We start from the raw sequence: 27,743 nt of genomic DNA on the forward strand, positions 1-27,743 counted from the left end.
ATTAGAGATAATAGGAACATACCTCAACATCATAGAGGCTATCTATGCTAAGCCTTAGGCCAACATCATTCTAAATGGAGAAAAAATTGAAGACATTCCCTCTAAAAACTGGAACAAGACAGGGATACCCTCTTTCACCACTGCTATTTAACATAGTTCTTGAAACACTGGACAGAGCAATTAGACGAAACAAATTAAAGGATACATATAGGAAAAGAAGAACTCAAATTGGCACTATTTACTGATGATATGATTCTATACCTAGAAGACCCTAAAAGTTCCACCAGAAAACTTCTAGAACCAGTAAATGAATTCAGCAAAGTAGCAGGATATAAAATCAACACCCATAAATCAATGGCATTTCTGTATCAGTGACAAATTGTCAGAAAGGGAAACGAGGAAAACTATCCCATTCTCAATAGCCTCAAAAAAAAATAAAATAAAATAAAAATACTTGGAAATCAACTTAACAAAAGAGGTGAAAGATCTATATAATGAAAATTATGGAATCCTAAAGAAAGAAGTCAAAGAAGACCTTAGAAGATAGAAAGATCTACCTTGCTCTTGGATAGGCAGAATTAATTTTATCAAAATGACCATACTTCCAAAAGCACTATACAGATTTAATGCAATCCCGATCAAAATTCCAATGACATTACTCATAGAAAGAGAAAAAGCAATCATGAAACTCATCTGGAAAAATAAGAGTCCCAGAATAGCTAAAGCAATCCGTAGCAGGAAGAGTGAAGCAGGTGGCATCACTACATGAGACCTTAAACTATACTACAAGAGCAATAATAACAAAAACAGCATGGTACTGGCACCAAAACAGACTGGTAGACCAATGGTACAGAATAGAGGACACAGAGACTAACCCACAAAATTACAATTACCTTATATTAGACAAAGGTGTCAAAAACATGCATTGGAGAAAAGATAGCCTCTTCAACAAATGGTGCTGGGAAAACTGTAAATCCATGTGCAACAAAATGAAATTAAATCCCTATCTCTCACCATGCACAAAATTCAACTCAAAATGGATCAAGGACTTAGGAATAAAACTAGAAACCTTGAGTCTAATAAAAGAAAAAGTAGGCCCTAATCTCCATCATGTGGGATTAGGCCCCAGCTTCCTTAATAAGAAGAACTAATACCAATACTCTTCAATTTATCCTGTGGCACAAGAATTAAAATCAAGAATCAATAAATGGGATGGACTCAAACTAAGTTTCTTCTCAGCAAAAGAAACAATCTGTGAGGTGAATAGAGAGCCTATATCTTGGGAGCAAATCTCTACCCCTCACACATCAGATAGAGCACTAATCTCTAGGGCATATAAAGAACTCAAAGGTAGCAGAATACAACAGTTACTAATATGGCATTCTGTAAAAATGTGGATGTGTAACCGATGTGATTCTGCAATCTGTATTTGGGGTAAAAATGGGAGTTCATAACCCACTTGAATCTAATGTATGAAATATGATATGTCAAGAGCTTTGTAATGTTTTGAACAACCAATAAAAAAATAAAATAAAATAAACACAAAAAGCTAAGCACTGGGGCTGGGGCTCAGCGGTGGAGCACTCGCCTAGCATGTGAGGGGAGCTGGGTTCAATCCTCAGCACCACACAAAAATAAATAAAATAAAGGTATTGTGTCCAACTACAACAACAACAACAAAAAGCTAAGCACCATAAAAACAAATAACCCAATCAATAAGTGGGCCAAGGATCTGAAGAGACACTTCTCAGAAAATGATATACAATCAATCAACATATGAAACAATGTTCATCATCTCTAGCAATTAGAGAAATGCAAATCAAAACCACTCTAAGATTTCATCTCACTCAGGTCAGAATGGCAGCTATTATGAAGACAACAATAAATGTTGGTGAGGATATGGGGAAAAAAGTACATTCATACACTGCTGGTGGGACTGCAAATTGGTGCAGCCAATATGGAAAGCAGTATGGAGATTTCTTGAAAAATTGGGAATGAAACCACCATTTGACCCAACTATCTGTCTCCTCAGTCTATACTCAAAGGACTTAAAAACAGCATACTACAGGGACACAGCCACATCAATGTTTATAGCAGCACAATTCATAATAACTAAACTGTGAAATCAACCTAGATACCCATCAATAGATGAATGCATAAAAAAGATGGAATATTACTCAGCAATAAAAGAGAATAAAATCATGGTATTTGCAGGTAAATTGATGGCACTGGAGGAGATAATGCTAAGTGCAGTTAGCCAATCCCCAAAAACAAATGCTGAATGTTTTTTTGATATAAGGAGGCTGATTCATAGTGGGATAGGGAGAGGGAGCTTGGGAGGAATAGACGAACTCTAGATAGGGCAGAGGGGTTGGAGGGGAAGGAAGGTGACATGGGGTTATAAATGATGGTGGGAATGTGATGATCATTATTATCCAAAGTACAGGTATGAAGACACAAATCGGTGTGAATATACTTTGTATACAATCAGAGATATGAAAAATTGTGCTCTATATGTGTAATAAGAATTGTAATGCATTCCACTTTTTTGTATTTTGTATTTCTTATTTTGTATAAATAACAACAAAAAAAAGAATGCTGAAAAAAATAATTTATAGCTGAGATAAAACATCTCCAGAGAAGGCAGAGTTACCCAGCCCAGCAGGTGGACAAGGGAAAAGCTGAGCTAGGATGTTTACTTCCCTCTGCCCAGGCCAGAGCTTTCTCTATTTCCCTTGGTGACTGGCCATACAAGATGTCAAATAGTTCTGGACTATAGTGATAATGGCTTGCTGCAGAGTCAATTGGCAAGGAATATAGGCAGCACTTCAGCTACTAGATCAAGGTCAGAGAGGAAACTACAAATACAAACATGCTAGGGTGAAAGCCACCTGATCTTACTATCAGAAATGTGGGTTCCTGCCACCAAGAAAGCAAGCACATGCAGAAATAACTAGGTACCCCGCAAACTACCTTTTGATATGATGCTATTTGTCACGTCAATTTTTAACTCTTTATATTTGGCTCAAATCTTTTTTTATCAAAAGTCAAGATTTTAAATATCCTAACTATGTTATATAATTAAATAAATATCCTATAACTATGGTATATAGTACATTATACTAAAGTCATGATTTGTCTTTCCCCTATTAAATAAAATGGGTAGTTTACTTCACTTTGCATCTATCAGCAGCAAAAAAATTTTAATTTTAAAGAAGCACTTTTTTAGATTTATGCCTGCAACCCAAAGTTCTCTCATGATATTAATATTGTTGCATGCATTATAAATGAAGCACATTTCTCTAATATTAGAAAACAATTCTGAAATTTTTTAACTTAAAAAACAATCTGGAAAATTATTATAATTTTTGTCACAGTAACATGCAGTTGATAACTATGCTTAATTAAACATTGAGTTTTATCTTAACCCTTAATGGTTCTCATTCACATTTTTTAAAACTTTTTTAAACAAAGCAAAGCCACACAAAACAAGAGAGATTAGTCTAAGAAATAATGAGGTTCTAATGTCTTGCTTACTTTCCATTGAGAGACTGAATTCAACTCAATATTTCTAGGAGACACTTTTTGTTACAAATGCCAGTGGGATTATTTAGGCTTGAGTCCTGCGCTTACCTGCACAATGCCTCTGCATCTAGCTGACGGGGATTTCTGTGGTCTATGATGATGATGTCATGATGTTTGTCCAGGAAACAGTCAAGGACTGCTTGTGCCTCCTTGGTTACTGTACACTTAAACCCTGCTTTTTCACATGCCCTGCAGAATCCCTTACACTGGTTATCTTCTTTGGTAAACACTAAAAGTACCTGAATCAAAAAGAGCACATACACATTTTTTTTTCAGAGATGTTTTTAGGATTATTATTTATTAACTATGATTTTCCAACTCTTTTCAGGCAAGGTCACACAAGAACATAATCATCAAATTCAAATCCTTCTTCTATCCTTAACTCACAGCATTCTCATTCAGTTCCCCGAATCAGTGTTATTATCTATCTACTCTTAGTCTAGAAGTTCAAGTGCATGGCTCATATACTTATTTCTTTTGCTAATAAATCCACTGGCAGAACTCAACAAAGACTTAATAGAGCATTTTATATTGAAACTGAATCAATTAAAATACACAATGTTTATTTAGTAAACAGAAACTTGATGGAGTATGCCTCTGATGACAAATGCTAATATTTCAGTGAAACTACAGAAACACTTAATTATTTCAATATTGTATTTAAAAGTTTTGACACCGAATTTTATATAGTTCCTTCAAGGTTAAAAAAAATCACTCTGATTGTAAAAGTAACAATAGGTAGACTGAAATATTACATTTCAAAGCCTACCACTTAAGTGACAAAGGAACAATACAGGTGTGATAGGCTACATCTGTGTGGACAATAGGACAAGAGCTGGCTATGCTAGCTCCAGCCCCAGATCTGGGAGGCCTGGATCTACTACCTCTTCCCTCTCCATCCAGGGCCCAACCAGAGCTGGCTCCTGAACCAGAACATGGCTCCATCTCTTCAGAGCCAGACTCATTAATGTGGTAACAGTAATGGGTCAGGTGGAGATGGAGCAGCCATTATAAATGTTCATCTCCCTGAAGATCTCCCTAGAGGGGATGCCTGCCTGCTATGGACTTTTTCTTCAAAGACTTCAAAGCTAACAGAAACACTCTTCCCCACGGTTTACTTCCTTCAAGTATATCCACAGCACAAATACCACGAATGCAAGGAACTAAGAGCATATACTTCCACCAGCCCTTTCCATATTTCTAAAAACGTAACAGTGAACATGTGTTTGCATGTGTGCAGGGAGCCCCAAATAATCTGGTTAAATTTTAATGGAATACTTTGTTTCCTGCTTATGATTAAACAAATGATAGATATTGCTAAACCAACTTAATGTGGACTGCAGACACATCTGTATCCCTAAATATCTCAATGTGCATTTCTAAGGATGGTCTCTTATATAAGTATAGTATTGTTGTCAAGGCCAGGAAATTTAATATTGATCCAATATTGCTATCTAACAGAGAAGACTTTATATTTTATACTGTTCTTGTTTTGTTTTATTTTTGTTTTGTACTAGGGATTGAACCCAGGGGCACTTAACCACTTCCCCAGTCCTTTTTATATTTTTTAAATTTTGACACAGAATCTCACTAAGTTGCTTAGGGCCTTGCTAAATTGCTAAAACTGGCTTTGAACACATGATCTGCCTGCCTCAGCCTCCTAAATTGATGAGATTACAGATGTATACCACCACACCTGGCTATATTTTAAATATATAACTTCATTTTTTAATGAAAGTCAACATGTGAAAATCACAGCATGGTTCATTAGTACCTGAAGTTGATCTTGATGAAATCTCATGGGGCCAAATTGTACATCAGCCACTGCTCCCTGTAAGAAAGAGATTTGCTGTTTAACAAGGGAGAATCTTGCTTAACTTTTCTGTTTAATCAGTGCTACAGATGAAAGTAAAATGTCTACTCTAGAAAACAATTACATAAAGTAGATAGACAAATGTTCATCTCCCTAAAGATGAATTAAGAAAATTCCTAAGGATTTCCTTATAGCCCCCAGGAAAAACTGGAGCAGGAAAGGAGAAATAAAATTAATCTGATCTTGGTGCTACCTTTTACAATGTGCAACTTTAGGTGAATTACTCAACCATTCTCAGTCTTGATTTCTTGTTTGTAAAGATCAAATGACATTACAATATAAAGAGCCCCCCCCACCCAAATAGTAGACACCAAATAAACCTAGTTCCCTCGATGCCCATTTCTGCCTTTCTCCTGATAGCAATGAAATCTTATATCCAAAAGGGCATATGAATAATGCAATCCAGCAGTAAAAACCACAGAATATCAAAGAAACCTCTGAGAAATAGTTGATGCTTTGTTTTACAGAGACGGGTAATAGCACTTGACAATAAGTGCTTATCCATATAAGAATTTATCATTAAAACATACCATGACATACCCAACCCCAGTGAGCAGCCATAAACCAAATCAGAGATTGCCTGTTCCAGTCACTGTGCTTAGGACTGAACATGTTATTTCACTAAATTAACTCAGCAACATGGTGATCCGAGGTTCCAAGTATTTTGCTTAGGACCATACAGCTAGAAAGTGGTATTGCTGGGATTCTAATCCAGGTCTATTTAGTTCCATACCCTGTGCTGCAAAGTTAGGGCTACCAGAAGGTTTGGGCAACTTGTTCTCTGCATAAAGGAGCCCAAGAGAGGGAAAAGGAAACCCAGTACCAGGTGATGAACTCTGGCACTGAGATTCTGACATAGGAGCAGTCACACTTTGCAATCTACATGTATTGAAGGGAACCTTATCCTAGTCCTCTGGTTATGGTAGATTTCATACCCAGAGCAGCAACCAAAGAACTGGATCTATAAGAAACTTCCTACAAAACATTTCCTACTTGACTACTAACTCCTATCTCCCCCTGCAAACAGTAAGCTATAGTTAGCACATGTAACAAAACTCTAGGTGATAAAGGGAACCATGAGAAGCTAATGTTTACTAATCTCCTAATTATGGGCCCCTGGCTAATTTCTGATTTTTCCTTCTAATAATTTTGTCTTTCAAAAGGCATAAAAAAGGGGCTACAGTTGTAGGAGACCTTCAGTGATACACAAAATTATAAGAGGTTATGAGGGGCAAGGAGGAGGGGGAAAAAAGGGGAGAGAATTGAACAACAGCAGAGGAGGTAGAGAGGGAAGATGGGAGGGGAGGGGAGGGGAGGGGGGATAGTAGGGGATAGGAAAGGTAGCAGAATACAACAGTCACTAATATGCCATTATGTAAAAATGTGAATATGTAACAGAAGTGAGTCTGCATTATGTATTTGGGGAGTTCAAAACCCAATTGAATCAAATGTATGAAAGATGATATATCATGAGCTCTGTAATGTTTTGAACAATCAATTTAAAAAAATGGGAAAAAAAGGCATAAAAAAGGGGCTACAGTTGTAGCTCAGTGGTAGAGTGCCTGCCTCACACATCTGAGGCACTGAGTTTGATCCTCAGCATCAAATAAAAATAAATAAATAAATAAAAATATTGTGTTCATCCACAATTAAAAAAAATGTTTTTTTAAAAAAGGCATAAAAATGGGGCTGCGGTTGTGGCTCAGTGGTAGAGTGCTCACCTAGTATGCATAAGGCACTGGGTTCAATCCTCAGCACCACATAAATATAAAATAAAGTTATTGTGTCAATCTAAAACTAAAAAAAAAAGGCATAAAAAGAATGAGGGTCTCTGCTGTTTCAGATCTAAGACTAGGAGAAGATTCTTTGGAAAGGAGGCAGAGTAAGGAAAACAGACAGCTAGAAGCACTGCACATCCTCTTGGGCTATGGAACTACTAGCCAGGCTCACAAAATAGAATTTCTGAAAGAGAAGATGGTCTAAGAGCCTGGATGAGTCTAAAAAGAACTAGATAGAAGATGGAGGAATCTCCAATCTCTGTCCTAGTAGAATGTGTCTGTTTGGGGAACTCTTGGACTTGCAAATTCCATAAGAAGCTTAGATAGTAAATTGAGATTAATTTCAGGCAATGTTAGCTCTTAGTCCATTGCAGCGGCCCAGCCCAACCTACAGGAGGAAGCTGTATATGTGTTTCCGAAACAACCTGAACACATATAGCAAAAAGGACTCCATTCTGCAAATTTCAGAGATCTGGGCTCTGCTCACTGAATGCTGCTTCTCATCAGATACAGTGGCCAAGAAGTGGACAGCAACAAAAACAATGTTGAGGGGTTAACATACAGCTATAAGCATTTACAGTGAAAATCAAACAAGAAGGCTGGGGGTATGCCTAGCATGCTCAAATCCCTGGGCTCAATCCGCAGTACCAAAAAAAAAAATTAAAAATTAAAAACAATCAGTCAAGATCACAAATTATCAAATTAACTTTACAATTTAAAGAAATAGAAAAAGAACAAACTAAACTCAAATCTAGCAGGAGGAAGGAAATAATAAAGATTTACAGCAGAGATAAATGCAAAAGAGAATATACAAATAACAGAAAAATCAATGGAACCAAAAGTTCTTAGGAAAAAAACAATAGGTTAAAAAAACTTTTAACTAGGTGGAAATAAAGAGATTAGACTCAAATTTCTAAAAATCACAAATGAAAGTGGGGACATTGCTACCAATTCCATAGAAATAATATTTATAGGGGTCCTATGAACAACTGCATACCAACAAGTTGGATAACATGGATGAAATGGACAAATTACTAGAAATACAAAACTTGTCAAGATTAAATCATAAAAAAATAGAGAATCCAGATAGATCTAAAACTAGCAAAAAGAGTCAATCAGTAATATTAATAATAATAATAAACCCCATGACAGAAGAGCCCTGGATCTGATGGCTTCATGGGCAAGTTCTATTAAATATTTAATTCCAATCCTTCTCAAATTTTTTCCAACAATTGAAGAGAAGGGAACACCTCTCTACTTATTTTATGAGTCCAGTGTTACTCTGATATCAAGACTAAACAAAGACACTAAGAAAACTATAGATCAATATCCTTTAAGAAAATGGATGCAAAAACTTTCAACAAATGCTAGCAAACTGAATTCAGCAGCACACTAAAAAGATAACATATGACCAAATGATGATGGTCATGGTGTATAATGCAAGAATATTCAACAACCAAGGCCCAAGATAGGGAGAGGCCTGTCCGCCACATGCAGCCCAGTGACTGGGAGGAGAGGCCTGTCCCGGGCCCAGAGACACGTGGTGAGCCACCCCGCACTGGGGTTCCTTATTCACCAAAGCATGGCTCCACAGCCCAACAGCAGGGTACATATAGGCTTGAGGCTGCCACCACCACAAAACTGGGATATCACCACTTGTATCAAGGGACAACAATAAGGACCTGGTAAGACATCATCAAGGTTCCTGTGGCCTGGCTGCACCACGGGTATCCCTACTAGGGGTGCTAACAGTTATCCTATTGCTGAGGTAACAGGGAGTCTTGCATGGGGTTGCCTATCTCTTGTTTCTCCTACTAACAGACAACTTCTTATGATTACCCTCTCACTAGTCATATAATCTAATACCTCCATATTCTAACATCCTAACTCATACACATCTCAGCCAACCCCCTAGGCCCCCTCCTACTATTAGAAACTGTAAACCATTATGCAAACCTATTGACTATAAGGTAGAAGATAACCGAACTCATCATTTTTTATTTTAGTGGCAAAACTGTAAATGTAAAAAAAGAAGGTAACCAATATATGGCTGCACATTGGGTACAATGAGTGCTGGAATATTGATTCTCTCCCTTAAAAGGTATTGGTAATCTATAGTGACACTATAAGACAATAGGGCAGAAGCTGTCATACCTCAGATTTACACTGCAAGAGAGGAAGACTCTTAGACATCATGAAAAATCAAGGGAGGAAAGTGCCCCAAACAAACCAAAATACTACAACAATAGTATTGGCCAGGCTCACAAGATAGAATTTCTGAAAGAGAAGATGGTCTTAGAGCCCTGGAGGAGTTTAAAAAGAACTAGGTATAAGATGGAGGAATCTCCAATCTCTGTCCTAGTAGAATGGTCTAATTCAACTGTTTGGGGAACTCTGGGGTCTATTAAAGACTTGCAACTTCCAGAAGAAGCTTAGATAGTAAATTGAGATTAATTTCAGGCATATTCATAGATAGCAAAGCAGGTGAACTGTCAGAGAAGGAGTTCAGAGTATATATAATTAAAATGATTTGGGAATTAAAGAACAACCTAAGTGAGCAGATACAGGCAAAAATCGGTCACTCCAACAAAGAGATAAGAGAGCAAGAGAGCAAATACAAGTTTCTAGAGACTACTTCAAGATAGAGATGCTGAGGGGAAAAACAAATAGAAATCCCTGAAATAAAAGAAACAATAAACCAATTAAAAAACTCAATAAATAGCATCCCCAACAGACTAGATCACTTGGAAGTCAGAACTTCAGACAATAAAGACAAAAATATACAACCTTGAAAATAAAGTTGACCACACAGTGAAGATAGTACGAAACCATAAAGAGAATATCCAAGAATACCATCAAAAGACCAAATTTAAAATTTATTGGGATAGAGGAAAGTTCAGAGATTCAAACCAAAGGAATGCACAATCTTTTCAATGAAATAATAGCAGAAAATTTCCCAAGCATGAAGAATGAACTGGAAAATCAAATACAAGAGGCCTATAGGACATCAAATGTACAAAATCACAACAGAGTTACATCAAGACACATTATAATGAAAAATGCCCCGCATAGAGAATAAGGATAGAATTTTAAAGGCCGCAAGAGAAAATGATCAGATTACCTATAATGAAAGACCAATTCAGATCTCAATAAATTTTCCAACTCAAAATCTCAAAGCCAGGAAATCCAGGAACAACATATACCAAGCTCTAAAAGATAATGGATGCCAACCAAGAATCTTATTTTTTTTCTACTCTTTTTTTTTATTGTTGGTTGTTCAAAACATTACATAGTTCTTGATATATCATATTTCACACTTTGATTCAAGTGGGTTATGAACTCCCATTTTTACCCTGTATACAGATTGCAGAATCACATCAGTTACACTTTCATTGATTTACATATTGCTATACTCGTGTCTGTTGTATTCTGCTGCCTTTCCTATCCTCTACTATCTCCCCTCCCCTCCCCTCCCCTCCTCTCTCTCTACCCCCTCTACTGTAATTCATTTCTCCCCCTTGTATTATTTTTCCCTTTCCCCTCACTTCCTCTTGTATGTAATTTTGTATAACCCTGAGGGTCTCCTTCCATTTCCATGCAATTTCCCTTCTCTCTCCCTTTCCCTCCCACCTCTCATCCCTGTTTAATGTTAATCTTCTTCTCATGCTCTTCGTCCCTACTCTGTTCTTAGTTACTCTCCTTATATCAAAGAAGACATTTGGCATTTGTTTTTTAGGGATTGGCTAGCTTCACTTAGTATAATCTGCTCTAATGCCATCCATTTCCCTCCAAATTCTATGATTTTGTCATTTTGTAATGCAGAGTAATACTCCATTGTGTATAAATGCCACATTTTTTTTATCCATTTGTCTATTGAAGGGCATCTAGGTTGCTTCCACAGTCTTGCTATTGTGAATTGTGCTGCTATGAACATTGATGTAGCAGTGTCCTTGTAGCATGCTCTTTTTAGGTCTTTAGGGAATAGACCGAGAAGGGGAATAGCTGGGTCAAATGGTGGTTCCATGCCCAGCTTTCCAAGAAATCTCCATACTGCTTTCCAAATTGGCTGCACCAATTTGCAGTCCCACCAACAATGTACAAGTGTACACTTTTCCCCACATCCTCTCCAGCACTTGTTGTTGTTTGGCTTCATAATGGCTGCCAATCTTACTGGAGTGAGATGGTATCTTAGGGTGGTTTTGATTTGCATTTCTCTGACTGACAGAGATGGTGAGCATTTTTTCATGTACTTGTTGATTGATTGTATGCCCTCCTCTGAGAAGTGTCTGTTCAGGTCCTTGGCCCATTTGTTGATTGGGTTATTTGTTATCTTATTGTCTAATTTTTTGAGTTCTTTGTATACTCTGGATATTAGGGCTCTATCTGAAGTGTGAGGAGTAAAGATTTGTTCCCAGGATGTAGGCTCCCTATTTACCTCTCTTGTTGTTTCATTTGCTGAGAAAAAACTTATTAGTTTGAGTAAGTCCCATTTGTTGATTCTAGTTATTAACTCTTGTGCTATGGGTGTCCTATTGAGGAATTTGGAGCCTGACCCCACAGTATGTAGATCATAGCCAACTTTTTCTTCTATCAGACGCCATGTCTCTGATTTGATATCAAGTTCCTTGATCCATTTTGAGTTAACTTTTGTGCATGGCGAGAGAAAGGGATTCAGTTTCATTTTGTTGCATATGGATTTCCAGTTTTCCCAGCACCATTTGTTGAAGATGCTAAACTTCCTCCATTGCATGCTTTTAGCCCCTTTATCAAATATAAGATAGTTGTAGTTTTGTAGATTGGTTTCCGTGTCCTCTATTCTGTACCATTGGTCCACCCGCCTGTTTTGGTACCAGTACCATGCTGTTTTTGTTACTATTGCTCTGCAGTATAGTTTGAAGTCTGGTATCGCTACACCAGCTGATTCACACTTCTTGCTTAGCATTGTTTTTGCTATTCTGGGTCTTTTATTTTCCCATGTGAATTTCATGATTGCTTTCTCTATTTCTACAAGCAATGCCATTGGGATTTTGATTGGCATTGCATTAAACCTATAGAGAACTTTTGGTAATATCGCCATTTTGATGATGTTAGTTCTGCCTATCTATGAACAGGGTATATTTTTCCATCTTCTAAGATCTTCTTCTATTTCTCTCTTTAGGGTTCTGTAGTTTTCATTGTATGTCTTTCACCTCTTTTGTTAGGTTGATTCCCAAGTATTTTATTTTTTTTGAGGATATTGTGAATGGAGTGGTTGTCCTCATTTCCATTTCAGAGGATTTGTCACTGATATACAGGAATGCCTTTGATTTATATGTGTTGATTTTATATCCTGCCACTTTGCTGAATTCATTTATTAGCTCTAATAGTTTTTTGTAGACCCTTTTGGGTCTGCTAGGTATAGAATCATGTCATCTGCAAATAGTGATAATTTGAGTTCTTCTTTTCCTATTTTTATGCCTTTAATTTCTTTTGTCTGTCTAATTGCTCTGGCCAGTGTTTCAAGAACTATGTTGAACAGAAGTGGTGAGAGAGGGCATCCCTGTCTTGTTCCACATTTTAGAGGGAATGCCTTCAATTTTTCTCCATTCAGAATGATGCTAGCCTGAGGCTTAGCATAAATTGCTTTTACAATGTTGAGGTATGTTCCTGTTATCTCTAGTTCTTCTAGAGTTTTGAACATAAAGGGATGCTGTACTTTGTCGAATGCTTTTACCGCATCTATCAAGATGATCATATGGTTCTTATTTTTAAGTTGATTGATGTGGTGAATAACATTTATTGATTTCCGTATATTGAACCAGCCTTGCATCCCAGGGATGAATCCTACTTGATCATGGTGCACAATTTTTTTGATGTTTTTTAATCCGATTTGCCAGAATTTTATTGAGGATTTTTGCATCTAGGTTCATTAGAGATATTGGTCTGTAGTTTTCTTTCTTTGAAGTGTCTTTGTCTGGTTTAGGAATCAGGGTGATGTTGGCCTCGTAGAATGAATTTGGAAGTTCTCCCTCTGTTTCTATTTCCTGAAATAGCTTCAAAAGTATTGGTATTAGTTCCTCTTTAAAGGTTTTGTAAAACTCTGCTGTATACTCATCCGGTCCTGGGCTTTTCTTAGTTGGTAGTCTTTTGATGGTTTCTTCTATTTCCTCAATTGATATTGGTCTGTTTAGGTTGTCTATATCCTCCTGACTCAATCTGGGCAGATCATATGACTTAAGAAATTTCTCGATGCCTTCACTATCTTCTATTTTATTGGAGTATAAAAATTCAAAATAATTTCTGATTATCTTCTGTATTTCTAAGTGTCTGTTGTGATATTGCCTTTTTCATCCCGTATGCTAGTAATTTGAGTTCTCTCTCTTCTTCTCCTCATTAGCATGGCTAAGGGTCTGTCGATTTTATTTATTTTTTCAAAGAACCAACTTTTAGTTTTGTCAATTTTTTCAATTGTTTCTTTTGTTTCAATTTCATTAATTTCAGCTCTGATTTTAATTACTTCTTGCCTTCTACTTCTTTTGCTGTTGTTTTGCTCTTCTTTTTTTAGGATTTTGAGATGAAGTATGAGATAATTTATTTGTTGGTTTTTTCTTTTTTTAAGGAATGAACTCCAAGCAATGAATTTTCCTCTTAGAACTGCTTTCAATGTGTCCCATAGATTCCGATATGTTGTGTCTGTGTTTTCATTTATCTCTAAGAATTTTTTAATTTCCTCCTTGATGTCTTCTATAATCTATTGATCATTCAGTAACCTATTGTTCATTCTCCAAGTGATGCATGATTTTTCCTTCATTCTTTTATCATTGATTTTCAGTTTCATTCCATTATGATCAGATAAGATGCACGTATTATCTCTACTCCTTTATATTATCTAAGAGTTGCCCTGTGACATAATATATGATCTATTTTTGAGAAGGATCCATGTGCTGCTGAGAAAAAAGTGTAACTGCTTGATGTTGGATGGTATATTCTATATATGTCAATTAAGTCTAGGTTATTAATTGTGTTATTGAGTTCTATAGATTCCTTATTCAACTTTTGTTTGGAAGATCTGTCCAGTGGTGAGAGAGGTGTGTTGAAGTCTCCCATGATTATTGTTTGGTGGTCTATTAGACTCTTGAACTTGAGAAGAGTTTGCTTAATGAACATAGCTGCACCATCGTTTGGGGCATATATATTTATGATTGTTATGTCTTGTTGGTGTATGGTTCCCTTGAGCAATAGGTAGTGTCCCTCTTTATCCCTTTTGATTAACTTTGGCTTGAAATCTATTTTATTTGATATGAGTATGGACACTCCTGCTTGTTTCTGAAGTCCATATGAGTGATATGATTTTTCCCAACCTTTCACCTTCAGTCTATGTATGTCTTTTCCTATCAAATGTGTCTCCTATAGGCAGCATATTGTTGGGTCTTGTTTTGTGATCCATTCTACTAGCCTGTGTCTCTTAATTGGTGAGTTTAAGCCATTAACATTTAGGGTTATTATTGAGATATGGGTTATTCTTCCAGACATATTTGTTTATTTATGTTACTAAACATGGTTTGTTTTCCTCTTTGATTATTTTCCCTCCCTTTACTGTCCTACCTCCCACTGTTGGTTTTCATTGTTATTTTGCATTTCCTCTTCCTGTAATGTTTTGCCGAGGATGTTTTGAAGAGATGGTTTTCTAGCTGAAAATTCTTTTAATTTTTATTTTTCGTGGAAGGTTTTAATTTCATCTTCCATCCTGAAGCTTAATTTCGCTGGATACACGATTCTTGGTTGGAACCCATTTTATTTCAGTGTCTGAAATAGGTTATTTCAGGATCTTCTAGCTTTCAGAGTCTGTGTTGAAAGATCAGCTGTTATCCGGATTGGTTTACCCTAAATGTAATCTTCTTCCTTTCTCTTGTAGCTTTTAAAATTCTCTCCTTATTCTGTATGTTGGGCATCTTCATTATAATGTGTCTAGGTGTGGATCTCTTATGATTTTGCACATTTGGCGTCCTGTAGGCTTCTAGGATTTGGGATTCTGTCTCATTCTTCAAGTCTGGGAAGTTTTCTCGTATTATTTCATTGAATAGATTGCTCATTCCTTTGGTTTGGACCTCTACACCTTCCTGTATCCCAATGACTCTTTAAGTTTGGTCTCTTTATGTTATGCCATATTTCTTGGATGTTCTGCTCATGGTTTCTTAACAGTCTTGCTGAGCTATCTATGTTCTTTTCAAGTTGAAATACTTTGTCTTCATTGTCTGATGTTCTATCTTCTAAGTGTTCTACTCTGCTGGTAGTATTCTCAATTGAGTTTTTAAGTTGGTTTATTGCTTCCTGCATTTCTAGGATTTCTGTTTGTTTGTTTTTTATAACCTCTATCTCCCTGTATAGTTGATCTTTTGCTTCTTGGATTTGTTTATGTAATTCATTGTCGAAGTGATCTTTCATTGTCTGATTTTACTGTCTAATGTCTTCCTTGAGACTTCAGATCATCTGAAGCATGTATATCCTGAATTCTTTATCTGACATTCCATCTGCTGCAGCTATTACCTCTTCTAAAGTTGAGTTGACCTGCATTGCTTGTGGTCCTTTCTTTCCTTGTCTTTTCATACTGCTCGCGTTTCTTTCTGCTTGGTGAAACTGTTGTGTTTTTGAAATTTTCCCCCTATATATTTATATTGCTCTTGTATAGTTGAAAAGTCTCCCTTGCAGGGGCGGGCGGCGGCTGTGCTCCTTCTCCAATTGGGGTGATCTGTCTACCACGCTGACGGGCCGCTGGGTCTGTTCTGCCGGTCAGTCGCAGGTCTGCCAACCTTGCAGGCGCGGACGGCGGCTCTGCTCTGCCCCTTCTCCAATTGGTGTGACGTGTCTACCACGCCCGCGGACCCCTGGGCCTGTTCTGCCGGTCAGTCACAGGTCTGCCTACCTTGCAGACGCGGGCAGAGGCTCTGCTCTGCCCTTACTCCAATTGGGGTGACGTGATTTCCACACTGGCGGGTCGCTGGGCCTGTTCCGGGCATGGGTGGCGGCTCTGCTATACCCCTACTCCAATTGGGGTGATGTGATTTCCACACCGGCGGGTCGCTGGGCCTGTTCCGGGAGTGTGAGGCGGCTCTGCTCTGCCCCTACTCCAATTGGGGTGACGTGACTACCACGCCGGCGGGTCTCTGGGCCTGTTCCGGGTGCGGGCGGTGGCTGTGCTCTGCCCCTACTCCAATTGGAGTGACGTGACTACCATGCCAACGGGTCGTTGGGCCTGTTCCGGATGCGGGCAGCTGCTCTGCTCGGCCCCTACTCCAAATGGGGTGACGTGGCTGCCACACCGGTGGGTCACTGGGCCTGTTCCGGGCGCGGGCGGAGGATCTTCTTGGCCCCTACTCCAGTTAGGGTGACGTGATACCACGCCGGCAGGTCGCTGGGCCTGATCCGGGCGCAGGTGGTGGCTTTGCTCTGCTCCTACTCCAATTGGGGTGACGTGACTACCCTGCCGGCGGGTCGCTGGGCCTTTTCCAGGCGCAGGCGGCAGCTCTGCTCTGCCCCTCTGGCTTGATGACAAAGTGAGAGAGACTCAGGTGTATATGACTCACTTTCTTTACCAGGAGACCAACTGTTTCTGTCGCCGCTGGTATCGATGAAGTTATCTCTTCCGCCGCTTTCTGATGACCTCAGATCTCTGCCATGTTGATATCCCATGCCAATGGCAGCATTTCGTTCCCTTTGCTGGGTGACCAAAGCAATGGGTGAGTCCTGACCGGCCCTCACAAGCCCCGTCTCAATCCTGTTGCCACTGCCTATGAAGGCTCGGTTGGTATTTACCTCCACAGTATTCAGCAGGACCCGGACCGAGAAGCAGTTTCCGCGGGTTCTTTAGCCCTGGGCCAGAGCAGTTCCGGGAGCCGGAATTCGGCCGCTCCGGGCTCAGTGTATGTTCTGATAGGAGCAGGCTCCAAGAAGCAGTTTCCGCGGGTTCTTTAGCACTGAGCCTGAGTAATTTGCGAGACGCAGGCGAATGGCAGCCTGAAATTACCTGTTCTATAGCTGAATGAGCTGCGATCAGTCGAAAACAGGGATGGTGATGTCAGCTCTCCAAGATGGTGGTGGCTGGCTTCCCCTGTGGTCTGACCGGTGTGGAGAACCGAATTGGACCCCTTCTTTTCCCTGTCTCAAACCCAGAATTCAGCACTGAGTACAGTGATTGCACAGCTGGCAGGAGCCCACAGAATCCGCAGCGCTGTATCTTTGCGTTGCTATCTCGTCGTTTCCCAGCGCACGCCGCAGACTCTAGCCGTGGGGCGATTTGCTGAATAACCAGCGTGACCCTCCGTGCGATTGAGCCCCCCCGCAGCTGATCCTTGTGCGATGAAAATCCTTCCTCTAGGTTTTGGAGCACCCCAATTTTGCTGGAAATTCCTAACAAGATAGCTTTTAGCCGTTCTAACTCGTCATTCTCCTGCACAGTGACACATGGGTGTGATGCACTCCCTTCGCCGCCATCTTCCAACCAAGAATCTTATATCCAGCAAAATTAAGCTTCACATTTGACGATGAACTAAAAAACCTTCCATGATAAACAAAAGCTAAAAGAATTTACAACAAGAAAGCCTGCACTATAGAACATTCTTGGCAAAATATTCCACAAGGAGGAAATAAAAATCAATAATGAAAATCTGTAAAGAGAAGAACTACAATAAAGGAAAAGCCAACCAAAAGTTAAAAACCAAGTCAAGTTAAATATCAAAAATAAATAAAAATGACCTGTAATACAATACATGTCTCTTTAACTTTTTGATAAATTTTTGCACATAAAAAGTTTAACTACAATATCATCTAATTTTTCAGGTTTTTGTTTATTTCATATTTTTTGTTTTCCATTTATCTTCACAAAGTTATACAAATATGTTCTTAAAAAGTTTTAATATTTTATATGCTATATTTTAATATATAATTAATTTGGTATATGTATATACATTGCCTGTGATATGAGATGAGGTATATTTTACACTCTCTTATAATTTGAAATCCATTATTCAGGATTCAAGGATGAAAAAAGATCAATCAGAGTAAAAATTGTTTAATAAGGTATTTATAAAGGTAAGGGCAAGGTTGAAGGAAACCAACAAATTTTGTGAAGCACCTTTCCTTCTGTAAACCTGGAGAGGTAGGAAGTGAAATAAAAGAGAGCCATCATGAAAAAAGGAGAAGGTGACCTAACTGAAGTTATTCCCACCAAAATCATGTGGAAACCAACTGACATTCTAATAGAGTCTTATAGGGAGGAGGAATAAAACACCTCACTGAACTCAACAAGAAACCATGTAACAAAGGGACTTATCATGTAGCCTACAGCATATGTCTCAACAAAAGGTGAAAGATGGAGAAAGGAGGCAATATAGCAGCCATTGGTTACATGAGGCCACTGAGTATCTGAAATGAGTCTAGTCTGAATTGAGGTGTGCTATGTGTTAAATAGATATTAGATTCCAAAGAATTACTTGGACAAAGAAAATGGACATGAAATATCTTGCTAACAATTATTTTCTTTGCAAATTATGTTGGTAATCCATTGGGTTAAATGAAAATATATTAAAATTAATTACTCTATTTGTTTAAAAAAAAGAAGTAAAGAAGAACAAGGTAACATTCTGTATCTTGATGGTATATATCCATATATATGTTGTCATTTTTTATATTTGTGTTATCAAAATTCATATAACTATAGGGGCTGGGGTTGTGGCTCAGTGGTAGAGCGCTCACCTAGCATGCACAAGGCACTGGGTTCGATCCTCAGCACTACATAAATGTAAAATAAAGATATTGTGTCCACCTAAAACTTAAGAATAAATATTTTTTCAAAAAATTCATGTAACTATAAAAATAAATAGGGTAAATTGTACCATACAGAAATCATATCTCAACAACAACAACAAAAGTTCAAAGCCAGCCTCAGTAATGGTGAGGCACTAAGAAACTCAGTGAGACCCTGTCTCTAAATAAAATATGAAATAGGGCTGGGGATGTGGCTCAGTGGTTGAGTGCCCCCAAGTTCGATCCCTGGTATCCCCCACCCAAAAAATTATTTCTTGATTGTAGGACTTTTTCAGTCTTTAATATTCCATTTGAGCTGGGCATGGTGGTGTGCACTTATAATTCCACCTATTCAGTGAGGTTGAGGGTGCCGGACTATAAGTTCAAAGCCAGCCTGAGTGATTTACTAAATTATGATTTACAAAAATTATGAAGCGCTGTTCAATGGTAGAGTACCCCTGGGCTCCATTCCCAGTACCCCCCCCCCAAAAAAGAAAGAAGGTAACCTGATGTTAACCAACCAGTTGTTTGTGTGTTGTTTTGTCTCTCTGCCCTTTCCTTATAAAGAAAATATCTCTGAAATAAAAAAAATAGTTCAACAGATGAAAATCAATCAGTGTAATACAGCACATTAACAGAATAAAGGGAAGCCCCACATGATCACTTTAATTAGTGTAGAAAAAGCATATGGCAAAACTCAATAGCCTTTCATGATCAAAAACACTCAACAAATTAGGAATAGAAGGAAAATACCTCAACAAAGTCATACATGAAAAACCCACAACTAACATCAAACTCAATGGTGAAACACTGAAAGCTTTTCCTCTAAGACAAAAACAAGGAAAGAAGACTGCTTTCACCACTTCTATTCAAAACATTACTGGAAAGTTCTAGCCAAAGCAATTAAGCAAGAAAAATACATGAGGCATCAAAATGGGAAAAAATGATTAAAACTATCTTTGTTTATAAATGATATAATCCCATATGTAGAAAATCCTAAAGGTTACACATAAAAAGCTGTCAGAACTAATAAATGAATTTAGTAAAACAGCAGATACAAAAATCAAATGCATTACTAGATACTAACAGTGAACAATCTGAAAAGGAAATTACAAAAAAATTCCATTGACAATAGTATCAAAAAGAATAAACTGCTTGACACAAATGAATGGCAGTACATCCCAATGTATATGGATTAGAAGATAATATTGCTAAGATATCAATGTTACCTAAAGCAATCTACATATTTATACTCTCTATTAAAATCTCAATGATGACCATCACATTCCACAATCCTTGCTATTCCCCTTCCCCTCCTCCCTTTCCTTCCGACCCCTTTTCACTATCTAGAAATAATGGTCATCATTATACAAAATACATGTATGAAGATTTGAATTTGGTATCAACATACCTTATATACAAACAGAGATATGAAAATTTGTGATTTATGTGTATTAAGAATTGTAATGCAAAAAAAGAGTACATGTATAATGGCATAATTTGGTGTGAACTTACTTTATATACAGAGTTACGAAAAATTGTGCTATATATAAGTAATAATGAATATAATGCATTCCACTATTGTCATGTATTTAAAAAAAATCTCAATGATGTTTTTTGCAGTAATAGATAAATCTATCATAGAATTCATATGGAATCACAAGGGATCCTAAACATCCAAAACAATCTTGAAAAAGAACAAAATAGAAAAGAAAGACTCACAATTCTTGATTTCAAAACCTAGTATAGGGGCTGGTGTTGTGGCTCAGTGGTGGAGTGCTCGCCTAGCATGCACGAGGCACTGGGTTCGATCCTCAGCACCACAAACTTGTGAAATGAAGATATTGTGTCCACCTAAAACTTAAGAATAAATATTTAAAAAACTAGTATAAGGCAAAGTGGTACTGGCACAAAGAGAGACATACAGGCCAGTGGGATTAAACAGAGTCCAAAAGTAAAATTATTGCATATGTGATAAATTAATTTTAGCAAGGGTGCCAACAACATTCAGTGGGGGAAAGGACAATCTTTTCAAAATGCTGCTAGAATACTATAGTGATCCATGTATATTGATGTTTTTTAAGTAGTGCAATTCACAATAGCAAAATTCTGGAAATAGCATTGGTATCTGCCCACAGATTTATGGATAAAGAAAATGTAGTATATAGGGCTGGGGATGTAGCACAGTGATAACACACTTACCTAGCATGCATGAGGATCTGGGTTTGATTCCCAGCACTGCACCAAGAAAGAAAATAAGTATATATACACACATAAGTTTTACTCAGCCATAAAGATGAAATTATGCCATTTGTTACTAAATAGAACTACAAAAGATCATGCTAAATGAAATAAGCCAGACTCAGAAACTCAAGGGTTATATGTTTTCTCTCATATGTAGAAGCTGGAGGGAGGGGTACAGAGAATAAAAAAGGCAAACTCATGAAAACTGAAGGGAAACCAGTAGAGTAGAAGGGAGTAAGGGAAAGAGAAGAAAGAAGAAAAAGGGGAGAAGAAAAAGGGTAAATAAAATCAACCAAATTATGCATGCATGAATATAACACAAACAAATCTCACTTCATGTACAATTATAACACATCATTTTAAAAATGGTGCTAAGAAAACCAGATATTCCCATTCAGAGAATGAAGCTGGACATTTACCTAACACCATATTAAAAAATTAACCAAAAATGGATCAAAGATCTCTCTGCTTCCTCGTTGCAATGTCCTAAGCTGCCATGCCATTCCTTCCACCATGATGTTCTGCTTCACTCTCGGCCCACAGCAATGGAGTCAACCACTTAAGGATTGACCTCTAAAACCATAAGCCAGAATAAAATGTTCTTCCTCTACACTGTTCTCATCAGGTCTTTTGGTCACAGTAACAAAAGCTGATGGAAATAGAAACTGAATTATTAGGTTATTAAAAAACTGAATTCTTAGGGTATTAAAAATAGGGGTAACCTGACCATGTGGTTTGGAATCATTTAAGAACTGGCTTGTGAGAGAAGTTTGGGAGTTTGGAGATGCACGCTGGGAAAGCTTTAGGATGTTGTAATCAGAACTTAATAGGTGATTCTGGTGGGAGCTCAGAGACCAGAATGCTGACAAGACTGCAGACAGTAAAGACTGGGCTCATGAGTTTTCACAGGAGGAGGACCTATTAGGACTTGGACTAGAGGTTATTCAAGTTATGTTCTGGAAAATAAGTTTTCTACATTTTACTCATGTCCTAATACTTGTTGTGAGGCTGAATTTAAAGATGATGTACTAATTAATCTGGCAGAGGAAAGTTCAAGGCAGGATAGCATTCAGCAATAGCATGGATATTGCTAGCAGTATTTAGTCAAGTTTATTGTGATATCAGAATGAGAAAACACAGCAGAAAGTTTTGAAAAACCTGTACTTCGGCCAGAAAAGTGCAAGTAAAACTGGGACTAAGGTAGTTGTGGTTGTTAAAGAGATTAAAGTGACTAAAGAGATGCTAAGTACTTTACCCAGAGACAATAGAAAAGATGGCTCAAGGGCATCTCAGGAACTGGGACCACACTCATCACAAACTCAAGGATGTAAAAGTAAAATTTCCTTTGAGAAGAGACCATGGGGACATTCTGCTTGCACAGGAGGACCTAGGAAGCTTCTTCACCATGTTCAGTCACCCAGGCACTCAAAAACTGCCTCAGCTATGGCCCCAGAAGGGTTGGCTACTCTGCCAGATGGCGGCAGATCTTGATATTAACCACATGGTTCTGGTTTTGCAGGAATGCAGGATGCTGAAGTTAGAGGGTCCGAGAGGCTTTCACTAGATTTCAAAGGAAGGCCTGGGAGGTCAGGTAAAGTATAGCAAGGTTGGAGTTCCTGTGGGCTGGCCCTAACAGGGTGATATATGAAGAAGTGAGAAGGAAGCTGAAGTTGCAGTATGAACCCTGTGATTAAGAGACGCCAGTAACAAGGGGCATCTGCAGAGGAAAGCTGCAGAAAAAAAACGAGAGGTCATGGGGGTTGCAACCAGTAAGGCCATAGGGACCAAGCTACAAAAGTCCTTTGGAAAGAAAATCACAATTCCACAAGCCCCAGATGCTAGATGTGGAGAACTTGTTTGCCAGCTAGATTTTGGTCTGTCTTTAGTCCCTTTCCTTTTTTCTATACCCCTAACTCTCCCTTTTGGAATAGAAAGAGCATACAAGATATATGTTTAAAAAATCAAATACATAAATGAAGACTTAAAATACAAAACTCTTAGTTTTTTTTCTGAGTTTTTCCACTTTTTATATAGGTCAAATGTTTCATAATACTTGTTTTTGCAATAATTGCTTAGATGACACCAAAGGCACAGGGAGCAAAAGAAAAAATAGACAAACAACAAAATTAAAACTTTTGTGCATCAAAGACAATGTCAATATAGTAAATAGGCAACCCACAGAATAGGAGAAAATATTTATAAATCATATATATGATAAGGGATCAATATAGAATATATGGAGAACTACCACTACTCAATAACAACCTGCTTCAAAAAGAGGCAAAGGATTTGAATAAACAGACATTTCTCCAAAGACAATATATAACAGCCAATAAGCACATGAAAGAATGTTCAACATCACTAATAATTAGGGAAATGCAAATCAAAGCCACATGAGACACCACTTCGACCCTATTAGGATGGCTACTGTTAAAACACACACACACACACACACACACACACACACACACACACAGGGAGAGAGACAGAGAGGGTGTAAGGATACAGAGAAACTAGAAACCTTAGCATAGTTGGTAGAAATATAAAATGATATAGCTACTGCAGAAAATAGTATGGTAATTTGGCAAAAAAATAACAATAGGGGCTGGGGATGTGGCTCAGCAGTAGAGCACTTGCCTAGCATGTACAAGGCTCTGGATTCGATCCCTAGCACAGAAAAAAAGAAAAAAAAAACACCCCACAATAGAAATACCAAATGATTCAGCAATTCCACTTCTAGGTATAAGCCCCAAAGAACTGTAAGCAGAGATTTGTACACCCAAGTTCATAGCATAATTATTCACAATAGCTGAAATGTGGAAGCAACCCTTTTGTCAACAGATGAATGGAAAAGATACATGAAAAGGTTCAAAATGAGGTACATACATGCAATGGAATATTATTCAGCTATAAATACTATATATATATATATATATTATATATATATATAACCTTAAAGACATTATGCTAATGAAATAAGTCAGTCACAAAAATATAAATTCTAGATGATTACATTTAATCAGAGAAAGAAAGTAGAAGGGTGGATGCCTGGGTCTAGGCAAACGGGAATGGTAAATTATTGCTGAATAGATATAACAGAGTTTCTGCTTTACAAAATGAAAGTTTTGGAGATAGATGCACATAATGAATTTACCTGTACACTTAAGTTCATAAATTGTGTTATGTGTATTTACCAAATTATTAAAAATCAGGGTGGGCATGGAGAGATCTGACCTGTAATCATATTCTCACAGTGCAGTAAGAAGGCAAAAGGTACTGAGTTTTGCTTTTTTTTTTTCCCATACTTTGCAGAACCAAGAGTGCTCTTCACTGATCTACATCCCCAATCCTTTTTATTTTATTTTACTTTGAGATAGGTCTCACTAAGTTGCCCAGGCTGGCCTTGAACTTTGCAATCCTCCCTCTCCCAAGTAGCTGGGATTACAGGCATATGCCACACTGCACCTGACTTTGTCAGTGGTTGTTTTATTTTAATATTTTTTAGTTGTTGATAGACCTTTATTGTATTTATTTATATGTGGTGCTGAGAATCGAACCCAGTGCCTCACATATGCCAGGCAAGTGCACTACCTAGCCCCAGCCCTGTTAGTTGCTTTTTTTTTTGTTTTTAATGAACAAAACTTAAAGCAATGCATGAATGAAAGAATAAGGAAGGAAATAGGCCTATGTGTTGGAGACTACAGTAGAACTGCTCAGGAAGAAAGGAATAAAATGACAAAAAAAAAGAAAAATAATTTTGTTGATTTTCTATGGGGTGCGGCACAGTTTCATAACAGAAAGAAGAAAAAAGAATTAAGAGGAGGAAAGCTGCTACTGCCCAAGATAAAGCAGTGGTTCGAGAGCACTTGAGTCCTTCACCTGAATTAGGGTTTTCAGCCTCTGACAGAAAACTAATTTGCTACGAAGGATCAACTGAAAAAAAAAATAAAGCCTAAATGGAAAGAAAGATAAATTATTTAAGAATATTATAAAATAATATGATATACTAGGTCACAAAGAAACCCTTAAAAAATATTCCCTTTTTTTAATTAGAACTTTATACATAGTAACTGGGCTTATCTCAACATTTAACAAATTTCTAGATTAAAAATTGTAGCTCTTATTTCTCAATCACAATGCAATCAAACCAGAGATTAAAAAGAGAACTTTAAAATTCCCTATCTCTAGAAGTTTAAGAATATTAACTCACACAATTGCTGAATAAAAGAGGGAAATGTCAACTATAGTGACAGATTACTTGGAAAAAATACATGAGAATACCATGAAATAAAACTTGAAGACACTGCTAAATTATAGGAAGACACAAAATTCACAGTCTAAAACTTTTTATCATTAAACAAGAATCAAATAACTATACTAAGCTTTCAAATCATTAAGTTTGAGGAAGTCAAAAGTAAAAAACAGTAGAAAAATAAACTTAAAGGCAATAATTAATAAATGGTTTAAATGCTAGTGATGAGAGTGAGAAAAAATACATCCATATATAAAATGTATAGTGTTGGTCACAAGCTGAGGGATGAAATAAAAATATGAGTAGTCCAGGGCAAAAAGATCATTCCTGCTGAGGAAACACCACCAAGAACACTGTCTACACTAAAAGTTGATGAGATAAAACTTTTACAAAGGAAAAAATAACTTTATGATCCCAGCTTATAAAAATGACTCACTATTGGATCTACTTTAAGAAAACAAAACCATTGGGGCTGAGATTGTAGCTCAGTGGTAGAGAGCTCACCTAGCACGGTGTGAGGCCTGGGGTTCGATCCTCAGTACCACATCAAAATAAAATAAAGATATTGTGTTCAACTACAACAAAAAAATAAATATTTTTAAAAAAGAAAACAAAACTAGAGATTCATTTTTATAAGATTTAAGACAACAAATTCTGCCATAGTATAATTTTAGCAATATCATTTTAAAATGTTCATGTTTCAGCAAGTCTATTTTATCATTGAACACTCACTTTATTTACTTACACATTGCATTTAGCCTCACATCCTGTCTACGGGAAATATCCGGCTCTCAGGACCTCTGTGGAACAGAGTCTCAGCACAGCCGGACAACTACTTACCACTGTCCCCCCAAAATAACCACCACCAGGAAATCTGATGACATTACTCAGTGAGCAGACGTCAGCACTGGGCCCTCCAAAGAGTAAACAACTTCCCCAACTGTTCTGGATAAGGGGATTGGAACCACTGGAATTCTAGCATCCATTGTGTATGAAATCAGAATCAAACTAACATAATGCTTTAGGCCATAGCCCTCTTAGCAGTAATTTATTTTTCATGTTAATATTTAGAAGGGAATAGTCATTTTCAAATCAATATTAATAATGTGTCGCTGATATAATCTTCCAGCATCAAAAGCAATTGATGTTTTCAGATAACACCAACTATAATATGTTCAAAGGATACTAGTAATGATACAAGTTGTTTAGACTTTTGGATTTTTAAATATTTCTGTATTAAGATTTATTATTTTTAAAAGCTTATAAAATTAGACTATCAGATAATAAGGATATTGATTTGCAATTTAATACTTAAGTAATTTTTTTGTGAATATGGCTGAATAAAATATGAAACAAAGTATTATTAGAAGCTTTGATAAACCACTTTATTTTAATTATCTGACTAATCTTATTTTTTAAAATATTTTTTTAGTTGTTGATAGACCTGCATTTTATTTATTTATATGTGGTGCTGAGAATTGAACCCAGTGCCTCACACATGCCAGGCAAGTATGCTAACACCGAGCCACAACCCCTGCCACAACCTTATTCTTTTTTAAAATATACATTTTTTAATATTTATTTTTTAGTTTTAGGTGGACACAATATCTTTGTTTTTATGTGGTGCTGAGAATCGAACCCAGTGCCTCACACATGCTAGGCAAGCCCGCTAACACTTCAGCCACATCCTCACATCCTCAGCCCTAAATACGCATGTTTTAATATTTATTTTTTAATTATAGTTGGACACAATACCTTTATTTTTAAATTTATTTATTTATATGTGGTGCTGAGGATCGAACCCAGGGCTTTGCACATGTTAGGCAAGTGCTCTACTGCTGAGCTACAACCCCAGGGCCCCCCAACCCCAGGCCCTCCCAACCTTATATTTTGATAGGACACAAAAAAGCAAAGTTACTACTGTGAGTCTTGACTGAAGATGGGAGGTGGGAAAGAGACATACTGTATAATTCCAACCTCTTTAAAAAATTCCCATTTTCTTCAACCCTTCCTGTCCCCTTGCCTATTGTATTTTCTCTTCTTAGCTCCTACTCAACCATTTAATAGAAGGTCTATTTTATTATTATTTTCTTTATCATCCATTTCTCCCACTAGAATGTAAATTTTGATTCTAGGACAATAGGAATTTATCTGCTTTATTTACTGTTGTCTTCCCAACACCCAAAACAGTGCCTGCTTAATATAAGAAGAAATAGAAATGGTCAAAAAA

The 27,743-nt window shown here is 37.3% G+C and overlaps 1 protein-coding gene across 5 annotated transcripts in view; it reads right to left on the bottom strand.

Annotated features, from left to right (window-relative positions):
- The window catches only part of Pde8a (phosphodiesterase 8A), a 154,425-nt gene that overhangs the window by 62,375 nt on the left and 64,307 nt on the right, over positions 1 to 27,743 (bottom strand). For all 5 annotated transcript variants that reach the window (XM_078051137.1, XM_005320179.2, XM_021722922.3 and 2 more), the window contains 2 exons: positions 5,360 to 5,416; positions 3,634 to 3,824 (listed from right to left, as the gene is read on the bottom strand). In XM_078051137.1, the coding sequence (XP_077907263.1) occupies positions 3,634 to 3,824; positions 5,360 to 5,416 (248 nt within the window). The remainder of the gene's footprint in view (positions 1 to 3,633; positions 3,825 to 5,359; positions 5,417 to 27,743) is intronic.

The sequence above is a fragment of the Ictidomys tridecemlineatus genome, chromosome 5, assembly GCF_052094955.1.
Source record: "Ictidomys tridecemlineatus isolate mIctTri1 chromosome 5, mIctTri1.hap1, whole genome shotgun sequence".
Taxonomy (NCBI): domain Eukaryota; kingdom Metazoa; phylum Chordata; class Mammalia; order Rodentia; family Sciuridae; genus Ictidomys; species Ictidomys tridecemlineatus.